This window comes from Ruditapes philippinarum, unplaced genomic scaffold (assembly GCF_026571515.1).
Source record: "Ruditapes philippinarum isolate M1 unplaced genomic scaffold, ASM2657151v2 ctg946_1_1_1_1, whole genome shotgun sequence".
In the NCBI taxonomy this organism is placed as follows: domain Eukaryota; kingdom Metazoa; phylum Mollusca; class Bivalvia; order Venerida; family Veneridae; genus Ruditapes; species Ruditapes philippinarum.
In genome coordinates this window covers 6,193-18,420 of record NW_026861748.1, presented here as the reverse complement: position 1 = coordinate 18,420, position 12,228 = coordinate 6,193, and the positions used below count along the sequence as shown (strand labels likewise).

General features: G+C 34.5%; 1 protein-coding gene across 5 annotated transcripts in view; it reads left to right on the top strand.

Moving 5' to 3' along the window:
* Window positions 1–12,006, top strand: part of LOC132716676 (F-box and WD repeat domain containing protein 10B-like) — a 135,082-nt gene extending 123,076 nt beyond the window's left edge. For all 5 annotated transcript variants that reach the window (XM_060699996.1, XM_060699997.1, XM_060699994.1 and 2 more), the window contains 3 exons: window positions 2,618–2,776; window positions 6,394–6,546; window positions 6,888–12,006. In XM_060699996.1, coding sequence (XP_060555979.1) covers window positions 2,618–2,776; window positions 6,394–6,546; window positions 6,888–8,388 — 1,813 coding nt within the window. In that variant the 3' untranslated portion in view covers window positions 8,389–12,006. The remainder of the gene's footprint in view (window positions 1–2,617; window positions 2,777–6,393; window positions 6,547–6,887) is intronic.
* The last annotated feature ends 222 nt before the right edge of the window (window positions 12,007–12,228 follow it).

The window sequence follows — 12,228 nt, the reverse complement described above, 5'->3', positions numbered from 1 at the left end:
TTAATGTAAAAAATTACGGTTACAGCGAACACGGTTATAAGGAATTGTCGCTTATAAGGAACTAATTTTTTAGTCCCAATGCCATAAAAAGAACAGAAAATTACACTTTTATAACGAACTTCAAAATATCGGCTATCCGTAAACAAATCACGCATTTTCTACTTTCGTTTTCATAGGCACATATTAAAACTTGGCCAAATGTAGCGGATATATTAGGAACAAATAATGACAATTAATGACAGTCAATCTTCTGAAGACGAAATCTATTTAGATGATCTGCCGGTTGTGTCAAAAAAATGAAGCTATTGATTGTTTGCACAAGATTAGGTCATACTTTGAGTCTAATGCACATGTTGAAGAAACAGTTTTTAAAAGTTTATTGGATATTGAATTTAACATGAAGAGTTGTAAACATTCCCAAACTAAAATTATCGACTTCGTCAAAGCAAAGTGATTATTTTTGTGCATGATACTGTATTGTTAATAAATAACAATATTGCATATATGATACATATCATATAATTATCTTATAGATATATTTATACATAAAAATTATATTAAAATAAACAACATTGCAATTATTCCTTTTTTTCTTTATTGAATCAATATAAGGGAGAAAACAGTGACAAACCCAAGAGTTATTTCTCTTAATCAAATGCTCTTCTAAATGGAAGACGTCGGTAAACAATTAGTTCGTTATATGTAAAACTGTTCGCTATAAAAACTTCTGATACAAGGAACTAATTCGCTATATGCTTACAAGGAACTCCGGATATAAGGAACAGATTTTGAATGTCCCAATGAGTTCGTTATAAGCGGAGTTTACTGTATAAGGAAAACCAATGACCCTGGTTATTTACACAATGTTTCAACATTGTATAAATAACCTCTAGCAAGATTGTTCAAATTATAGCCCTGGGGTCCAAATTGCCCTGGGGTCATTGATATTCAATATATACATATAGAAAAAAATCAAAAAATCTTATTGTCTGAAGGTTCAAGGCTTAGAGCTTTAATATTTGTTAAATGATATCATCTAAAGTTGTTCAAATTCCTTATATGTATATAGTAAAAACTTAAAAAATCATCTCCTCTTAATTTACAAAGGCTAGAGTTAAGATAGTTTGCATGAAACATTGTGTAGTGAACCTCTAGCAAGATTGTACAAATTATAGCCCTGGGGTCAAAATTGGCCCACACCCAGGGGGCATTGATTTTCACTATGTACATATAGTAAAAAATTAAAAAATCTTCTTGTCTGAAGGTACAAGGCTTAGAGCTTTCATATTTGGTATAAAATATCATCTATGGGTCCTCTACTAATGTTGTTTTAATTATGCCCCTAGTGTTAAAATTGCCCTGCCCCAGAGGCGATAGTTTTCCTTATAAAGTAAAAACTTGAAAAATCTTCTCCTGAATTAACAAAGGCTAGAGGTTAAATATATGGCATGAGACTTTGCGAAATGAACCTCTACCAAGATTGTTCAAATTATAGCCCTGGGGTCAAAACTGGTTCCGCCCTGGGGGTCATTGATTTTCATTATGTACATATGGTAAAAAAATAAAAAATATTGTCTGAAGGTACAAGGCATAGACCTTTGATGTTTGCTATATAATATCATCTAAAGGTCCTCTACCAAATTTGTTCAAATTTTTTCCCTGGTGTCAAAATTGGTCCTGCCCGGGGGCAGTGATTTTCATTATGTACACATGGTAAAACAGAAAATAAAACAAATGTTTTCTGAATGGGAGAAAGCTACAGCTTAGATATTTGACTTGAAATGTTGTTTGGTGGACCTGTATCAAGATTGTTTTGAATTAAACCCTTGCCCTGGTCAAAATTTTGCCTTGCCCAAAAGGACAGTGACCTACTTTCTTGTCCTTTGATGTACAGTAATGAAATTTTGACCAAGTGCACAGTTTTAGTTGTAAAATTGAACTTTGATATCAGGTGACCTAGATTTTGATGATGTGACCTACTTTCTTGTCCTTTGATGTACAGCTATGAAATTTGAACCATGTGCACAGATTAAGATGTAAAGTGAACTTTGATATCAGCTGACCTAGATTTTGACAAAGTGTCTTACTGTTTTGTCCTTTGATGTAGTCATGAAATTTAGGCTGTGTGAAATATGACCTTTACCATTGATATATTCCTACTCTGATCTTTTATTGGATTAACAATAGATTTAACCACTAATATGATAATAAGAATTAGATAGATCAGGAATCTATGCATTATGACAATCTTCAATTGCATAGAAACAAAAAAAATCTGTTCCTACACTACTATTTAGTGTTGTATTAATGCGGTGGCATAGCATTTTTCTCAAATGCGATCTTGTTACACTTTGAATTTTACCCGGGACATAACTCTGAAACTATAAGAGATATCATCAGGAAACTTTATAGATAGATAGATCTCATTGAATAGAAGTGCAGTGCAAAAAAAACATAACTCTGCCTTGCCTAATTTTGGAGTTTTTGCCCTTTGTTCATTTTTTTTATACTTTCCTGTGTCCAAAACCTTCTCGGGGAGCATCACCCGGTTCAACCGGTTCTTGTATGTATTGCATAGCATCTAGATAACTAATTTTACAATATTTAACTTTTACAGGGAGGTGTTGTGCCTGGAGTTTATGTATCTACGTTGTATCACTGGCTCAGCTGACGGACGTATCAGGATCTGGAATATTATAACTGGACAATGTTGTAGAATCATGAGGGGAAATAGCCGAAGTGATCCCATTCTAGATATAATTGCCATTGACAATAGGTAACATATGTAGTCATGACAAAATCATAATTGCGTCATGTTTGTAATGAATATACTTATTTATGAAATATCAAGAAATATTGATGAAATAAAATGTGTATTTTCATTTTTCGTATTTTCACTGTTAAATTTATTCTTCACTGCAGTGAAACATATTTTCTTTTTTTTCACTGGTATCTTGCCAATACACAAAATTAAATGAGAAGTCTTAAGAATTGTAAGGTCAAAAAAGAGAAAGCATTATAAGAAACAGAAAATTCAAGTTTTTTCCATAAATGCAGGATGTATCCTCGAGTGACCAGTTTCGACACCCTTAAGCGCCTATAAAAACCATGTGATTGTATTGTATAAAATGTTTTAACTAATATTAAAAAGTCTCTAACCTTTATTAAATGGGCAAATTTAAGCTGTTTTTCCAGCTATTTCTTTTCACAAACAGTCCTCCTTTCACTTCATCCAGTAGCGGCCATTTTTAGCTCACCTGTCACAAAGTGACAGGGTGAGCTTTTGTGATCGCTTTTCGTCCGGCGTCCGTCCGTCGTCCGTCCGTCCATAAACTTTTGCTTTAAATGACATCTCCTCATAAACCACTGAGCCAATTTCATCCAAACTTCACAGGAATGTTCCTTTGGTGGTCACCTTTAAAAATTGTTCAAAGAATTTAATTCCATGCAGAACTCTGGTTGCCATGGCAACCGAAAGAAAAATCTTTAAATATCTTCTTTTAAACAACCCTAAGAGCTAGAGCTTAGATATTTGGCATGAAACATCTTCTAATGAGTGTCTACCAAGTTTGTTCAAATAAAAGCCCTGGGGTCAAAATTGGCCCCGCCCCAGGGGGTCATTGATTTTCCCTATATGCATATAGTAAAAACTTAAAAAATCTTCTTTTAAAGAACCGTAAGAGCTAGAGCTAAGATATTTGGCATGAAACATCTTCTAGTGAGTGTCTACCAAGTTTGTTCAAATAAAAGCCCTGGGGTCAAAATTGGCCCCGCCCCAGGGGTCATTGATTTTCCCTATATGCATATAGTTTAAAAACCTAAAAAAATCTTCGTTTAAAGAACCGTAAGAGCTAGAGCTAAGATATTTGGCATGAAACATCTTCTAGTGAGTGTGTCTACCAAGTTTGTTCAAATAAAAGCCCTGAGGTCAAAATTGGCCCCGCCCCGGGGGGTCATTGATTTTCCCTATATGCATATAGTAAAAACTTAAAAAATCTTCTTTTAAAGAACCGTAAGAGCTAGAGCTTAGATATTTGGCATGAAACATCTTCTAGTGAGTGTCTACCAAGTTTGTTCAAATAAAAAGCCCTGGGGTCAAAATTGGCCCCGCCCCGGGGGGTCATTGATTTTCCCTATATGCATATAGTAAAAACTTAAAAAAATCTTCTTTTAAAAGAACTGTTTGTCAGAGCTAGAGCTTAGATATTTGGCATGAAACATCTTCTAGTGAATGTCTACCAAGTTTGTTCAAATAAAAGCCCTGGGGTCAAAATTGGCCCCGCCCCGGGGGTCATTGATTTTCCCTATATGCATATAGTAAAAACTTAAATCTTTTTAAAGTAAAAACTTAAAAAATCTTCTTTTAAAGAAATAAAGCCCAAAGAGCTAGAGCTTAAAAATCTTTTAGATATTTGGCATGAAACATCTTCTAGTGAGTGTCTACCAAGTTTGTTCAAATAAAAGCCCTAGGGGGTCAAAATTGGCCCCGCCCCCCCGGGGGGTCATTGATTTTCCCTATATGCATATAGTAAAAACTTAAAAAATCTTCTTTTTAAAGAACCGTAAGAGCTAGAGCTTAGATATTTGGCATGAAACATCTTTCTAGTGAATGTCTACCAAGTTTGTTCAAATAAAAGCCCTGGGGTCAAAATTGGCCCTGCCCCAGGGGGTCATTGATTTTCCCTATATGCATATAGTAAAAACTTAAAAAATCTTCTTTTAAAGAACCCAAAGAGCTAGAGCTAAGATATTTAGCATGAGACATGTTCTAATGGGTGTCTACCAAGTATGTTCAAATAAAAGCCCTGGGGTCAAAACTGGCCCCGCCCCGGGGGTCATTGATTTTCCTTATATGTGTATAGCAAAAACTTAAAAATCTTCTTTGAAAAAACCCAAATAGCTAGAGTTTAGATATTAAGCATGAAACATCTTTAAGTAAATATCTACAAAGTTTGTTCAAATAAAAGCCTGGGGGTCAAAACTGGCCCTGCCCGAGGGGTGTCATTGTTTTTAACTATATGTGTATAGTAAAAACTTAAAAAATCTTCTTTTAAAAAACCCAATGAGCTAGAACTTAGATGTTTTGCATGAAACATCTTCTTATGGGTGTCTACCATGTCTGTTTAAATAAACAAATAAAAGCCCTTGGGTAAAGATTGGCCCCGGGTGGGGGGGGGGGTGGGGGGCTATATACAGGTGAGCGACGTCAGGGCCATCATGGCCCTCTTGTTATTGAGAGTGCCCTAAAATGACGCCATTGATTGGCTAATTTAATTACACACTACAGGAGACTGTACACCATAATAATTTTACTGACGTCGTTCTCTAATATAAAGAGCAAAGACCTGCAATGTATCAACAAGTGAAAAATGGTTTATCTATTCTTTATTTCTCTCATAAATAAAGCATAATTATATATGGTAAATGCTAGTGTTGTATTTTTAAAGTGGTTTGGATGGTTGCCCTAGTCTGCTAAAAAAAATAGAGGTTGGAAAACAGCACCTTTACTTTCTTTGTCGAACCTGCAAAAACAAAATAATACACTTAGTGGAGCAACTAATTAAAATATGACAATTCAGTCCATCCAAATAAGATAAACATATCCAATTAATTTCCAATTAACATTCATTCATCGATTAATAACAGTAAAAAAATCTACAACACGTACAGGTTGCTTTAGGGTGAAAAAATGCGCCCAACACAACATTATTGGATAATATTACTGCCACGTGACCTTAGAACAAGGAAGTGAGGTCAGCAGACCAGGAGGTATTTTCCAGCCCATTTTTGCTAAGAAAATAGGACTAAAGTAACGAGCCAAATTGCATTAGTGAAAACATACAAAAATCTCTTGAATAAAGTATAACATGCTAAACCTTACCTTTCGGTGCCTTACTTATTACATAGTTTTACCTTGCTAAAGAGAGGAATCCCCTTTTGCTATAGTGTAGTACAGTAATGACGTAAGCGGCTGCTTATATCAATTATGAGGCAAAATAAAAATGGCGTCGAAATAGGGCAGCAAAAATGTGTCACTCGACGATATTTTCATCTTGTGATATGAAAATTACCTTATTTCACTCATGGCTAACGCCACTCATGAAATATTTATTTATATACCACTGGATGAAAATAAATACTGTATTTATAGATAAAACTTAAATATTCTCTATATATTTTTCTTATTTTCATAAGGTTGTTTATTTTGAGATAACAAAATAGTTATTAGTAAAACAGGTGTTAATGAATATTGATTCGATAACTACTAACTTTTGTCTTGTAATTCTTTGTTAGATATTTCAGTTACTGTTTTATTGTTTTATATATATATATGATGAGATGACCTTGACAGAATGTAAAAATGGTATAAACATTTTACCTTTTAACTTACAGAATTACAATCAACACTGCCATAAATTTGTTAGTATTGAATTTCGAGGAAGTAGAATGGAACTACAACTTAAATGAAGACAAAGTACCACCATTGGTCCAGTATTCTTCTTACTCAGATGCTCCTGTTAGGCAACAACCATATCCCTACATCAGGTAATGGGTTCTGCAAAATAAAATTTGTGAGTTTTAAAGAAGAAAGTTATTTATCTCACTTTAACTGTTTATCTGCTGGAACTGAAAGTGATTAGCCTTTGCCACTGGTATAGAGCGAGGCCAGCATGATCAGACCAGGCAGTGTGCTGTTGATAGCTCAGTCTTTCCAATTTGATACTGAAATCCTTTAAATTTCAAATGGACTGTTCAAATTCAAAGCAAGGCAGAACCATTACACAAGTTCAACAGGTTAACAATTAAAGTTCATGTTTTAACAAAGTCATGACATGAAATATTAATGTACAAATAGATTATTATCGTTTCTATTTTCTTTTCTATAGAGCACAGAGAATGAAGAAAGCAGGGGCTGCTAATACTAAAATACTGAATAAAGAAGAGGTCAAAGAGTCCACTAAACCACCTATACCACAGTTGTCATTTAGAGCTCATCAACTTCCACACAGTGCTAAAACCTTATCTGCCAAAAGTCTTGGAAGTGCAAGAGCTATACAACAAGTGCCTATAGAAAGCGTGTACTCACAAAGCAGGGCTTCTAAAAGTGCCACCTGCATCGATCGAAAAGCATTGTCAATTAAAAGAGCTACTACTTTATCTACTCAGTCTAAACCTCCTTTACCTGGCTCTTCAAAACCCCGTCCACAAACATCAAAGTCTGCCCAATCGGGTTACTCAGTTACAATTATGGATGATGTAGCTGAGCAAGAGTGGGAGGAGCAAGAATGGCGGGAACCAATCAGGCTCCAGCGTAGAATTTCTTGGGCATTTGAACAACCTATAGTGCCAAATACTAAGGACATTTCTCTTTCAGAAACAAAATCACTATTACGGTCGCAGATGAGAATGAAAAATGAAAGCATTGTGCCTCCAGATTTTATTTATCTAACTGTCAATGCTATTCAAAATTCTATGCAACCATCAGAAACTAGTGCTAATACTGAACAAAATATACTAGATAGAAAATTGGACACGCGCCTAAGGAAGAATAGACCATCTTCCTCACCTAGCAAGTTAGATCCGAGAACCCGAATTCCTGTGGAACAAATTGACTTGTCACAATTCCAAGACAAAGAAGATAATGACAGTTTGTCTGAAATTTCAGACCATAGATCTATTAAATCTGCAAAGTCAAAAGACTCTATTCCTGCAGCAACAGACAAAGAAATATATGCTACAAAATGTCAGGTGAAACCTTTGAAAACATCACCAAAAGTAAGTGTACATCCGAAACGTATTCGTACAACTTTACCTAAAGGTAGAGTTATCCGTCCTATATCTGCTTCAGTCACCAGGAAGGAGCCTTATGTTCCAGAAAAGGGAGACGAGTCCAAGTTAGGACGACCAATCACTGCCCCTGCTCTAAGAGTTCGACCTGATACCGCGTCTACATTACCATCTCATATTGCTGCATCAATGCCTGGAGTACATCCTCCAAGACGTAAACAACAAAACATTTCAACTACTGGTTATGAAGCTAACATTGTTCCTATGTTGATGTACCCTGCAGATATGAAAGAGAAACTGGCTACATTACTGAAAGAAAAGCGTCAGCACAGAACAGACGAGCATTTGGAATCAGCAAGTGAAATGGGATTAGGTAAAGTAAGTCACTTCAATGATCCAATGAGATCACATGTAAAGTTTGAGCTTCGCACACACAATCAGGAACGAGATTATATAACAGAGACTGAGAAACACTATAAAGAGAGACAAAAGCGAGAGGAGGAAATGTTGGAAAAGAAGAAAAGAGTGTTGTGGACTGCCAAAGCTAAAGGGGGTAAAATATCACGTGTTAATTCTGCACCTGTAGGTTTTAGTAATTGAGATCAAAAACATTGGCTCAAGATTGATTTTTACTTGTCTCTACATTGTCATATTTTACTATAGATGTGCACCTGAAGCATCTACCACAAGGTATACAATATAGCAATAAAATAACATAGTGTTTAACACTGGTCAGAATTGTGAGTACTTAAAATTATCCTTGCACTAGCAACAGACCTTAATGAAATAATATTGACAGGTATGTGTTTGAAGGCAGTCTTTGTTTGTTGGTAATAGCTGTATATGCATATTTTTTAAAGTATATGAGATCGTCTAGTCCATGGGAAAGTTTGTTTTTGTATGATATTTAGAAATATTTTCTTGTGTATAGATGGTGGTCTTAATATAAATGTCAGTAATATTTCTATTTGACATATTGCTTTAACAAAAAATTACAACAGGAATTGTTATTGGTTTAAAATGTTTATTTTTATGAAAATCTGTATTTAAATTACAAACATGATTTGAATTACATTGACCAGGTCTAAGTCGAATTATTACGCTTAATGAGCCATGGAGACTACTATCTCTTACTGTTGAAGCCTACTCCACCAATTACCGGTCTGTCCTTGAATTCTATCTACCACAATGAGCTACAGCTGCTGGTCTATAATTCTAGGGCATTAGATGGTATGAAAGACTATCATGATGCACTTTAAATATTCTAAGAAAAGTCATTGAAAAAATGATTTAGGACTTTCCATCTTTTCCATTTTGCTCTTGTATTTGACTGGGCAAATGACAGTGGCATCAGAACCTAATTATATTTTATTTAAGAGCTTCCCTAGTGCTTATTTCCCCAGATGTTCTGCATAGAGCATAGAAGTTTATCAGTGATGCACAATATATGTAGCCAAAGTTGTTTTTCTCACTTTTTACACACCACAATTGTATAAAGTAATATTTATTAAAACATTATTAATTGATAGAGCAGTATTGTTGTACATGTGTATTTAATGTTACTCTGTTATGAATTAACTATCCTACTGTGATATTTCTGTCAGCATTATAACATTTTACAAATAATATATACTTCATGACTGAAATGATGCAGCTGCTTTGTTGATTGCCTAATGAAGTTCAACCAATTAAAGGGACACAACTTGTTTTTGATTAAGTGCAATTTTGAATGGACGAAATCACACAAAGTAAATAAATGGACACAACATGATTTTCATTTTTAGCTCCCTGTGGTTAAGTTTTTGCGTGCAAGCTGGTATCTCCATAACTACTGAAGGGAATGGATTGAAACTTCACACACTTGTTCTCTGTGATTATCTAACATGATTGGCACAAGTCCCATAACTCTGATTTGCTTTTTTGAATAATTATGCCCCTTTTTACGACTTAGAAATTCTTGGTTAAGTTTTTGTGTGCAAGCTGGTATCTCCATAACTACTGAAGGGAATGGATTGAAACTTCACACACTTGTTCTCTGTGATTATCTAACATGATTTGCACAAGTCCCATAACTCTGATTTGCTTTTTTGCATAATTATGCCCCTTTTTCCACTTAGAAATTCTTGGTTAAGTTTTTGCGTGCTAGCTGGTATCTCCATAACCACTGAAGGGAATGGCTTGAAACTTCACACACTTGTTCTCTGTGATTATCTAACATGATTGGCACAAGTTCAATAACTCTGATGTGCTTTTATACATAATTATGCCCCTTTTTCGACTTAGAAATTCTTGGTTAAGTTTTTGCGTGCTAGCTGGTGTCTCCATAACTACTGAAGGGAATGGATTGAAACTTCACACGCTTGTTCTCTGTGATTATCTTACATAATTGGAATAAGTCCCATAACTCTGATTTGCTTTTTTGCATAATTATGCCCCTTTTCGACTTAAAAATTCTCGGTTAAGTTTTTGCGTGCAAGCTGGTATCTCCATAACTACTGAAGGGAATGACTTGAAACTTCACACACTTGTTCTCTGTGATTATCTAACATGATTGGCTTAAGTCCAATAACTCTGATTTGCTTTTTTGCATAATTATGCCCCTTTTTCTACTTAGAAATTCTTGGTTAAGCAAATATCTCCATAACTACTGAAGGGTTTGTGCCCTTTTTTTGAACAATTTTATGCATTCATAATAATAAAGGTATAACTGGCTATAGCTTTGTTATTAATAAATGGATTGACTCGATAAAACATCTTAATAACAAGCCCTTGTACCTTTTCGGACAATTTTATGTATTCATATAGCTAAGCATTATTATACTCAATGAAACACACTTGTGACAACTTTTCGAATAGTCGAGCGTTACTGTCCTCCGACAGTTCTTGTTTTATGATGTTGTGATGATTTCTAGATCAATTTTAAATATGGGTCACATGGGGTCAAAAACAAGGCCACCCATATAGGAATGTGGTAAAAACTTGTTAACACTTTAAAGGCTACTGTTTTGGTGTTAATATCCTGGAAATCTGTCAGAAAGGTTATTTCGACGATTTCTAGGTTAAGTTTGAATATTGGTTGCCTAGGGTCAAAAACTAGAACACACAGCCCAAATATATAAAACAATCTAGCTACTGTTTTAATCCAAATATCCTGGAAATGGGTCAGAAAGGTTGTTTTGACAATCTAGGTTAAGTTAAAAATTGTGTTGCCTGGGGTCAAAAACTAGGTAACACGGCCCAAATATATTTTAAAAAAACCTCGTTAACACTCTAGAAGCTACTGTTTTGATCCAAATGTCCTGAAAAGGTTGTTTTTATGATTTCTAGGTAAAGTTCGAATATGGGTCATCTGGTGAGCGATAAAAGGGCCATCATGGCCCTCTTGTTTTTGCTGTAACTGGCTATAGCTCTGTTATTAATGAATGGATTGACTTTATATTAAGACACAACATTCTTTAGGACAAGACCTTTATGTATACCAAACTCGAATTGACCACTGAATTTTCACTGTTTTTTTGCTATAATTGACTGTAATTTGGTGATTATTGAATGGATTATCTAAATACTTGGACAAAACAACCTTGTGGACAAGACCTTCGAGTTACATTGACCTTGAGCTTTAAAATAACCTTGACCGTCGAGGTCAAATTATTGAATTTTGGTTAAATTGTCATAATTTTGTTATTTATGTATGGATTTGATTTAAACTGGAACAAAAGACTTGTGACTAAAAAACATTGATCTTTAATTGACCTTGTCCATCGAGGTCAAAAGAATATTATTTTTTGCTATACTAACTTTGTTATTTTTCAATGGATTAACTTCATATTTAGATACAGCATATTTTAGGTCAGGACTTTCATGTATAACAAACTCAAATTGACCTTGTCTCATGTATGACCTTGCAATGGATTATCTTCATACTTAGACAAAACAACCTTTTGGACAAAACTTTGACCTTGTGCTTTAAATGACATTGACTGTCAAGATCAAAAATATTAAGGTTTGGTTAAATTGTCAATATGAATAATTATTGTACAGATATTGTTTTTTTTTATACATTTTACTTCTATTTTAATGCAGAATTCCATGAAGTGTCAAAGAAATCCCTGTTGTATTTTTTTCTTTCTGTGTATGCTAAGTCTGTGATAATGAAAATTATATTCCACTTATTTATATAAATTGAATGTTCAATAAAAGAGAGAAAAAAAATCTTAACTATTATTGTGTTATATACTCCTCACCCCATTGAATTTGTGTATAATTGCATTCCGTTTTATTATCGCAGGGTTCAGAACTTTTCTTTGTTCTTACTAACCCATTATACTCGGTACACTTTCAATGAGCATTTAAAAAGTGTATTGATATATAACAGTATAGTTATCCCCCGCCAATGGAATCGTGAGGGGGATATTGTTTTGGTGTTGTCCGTACGGCCTT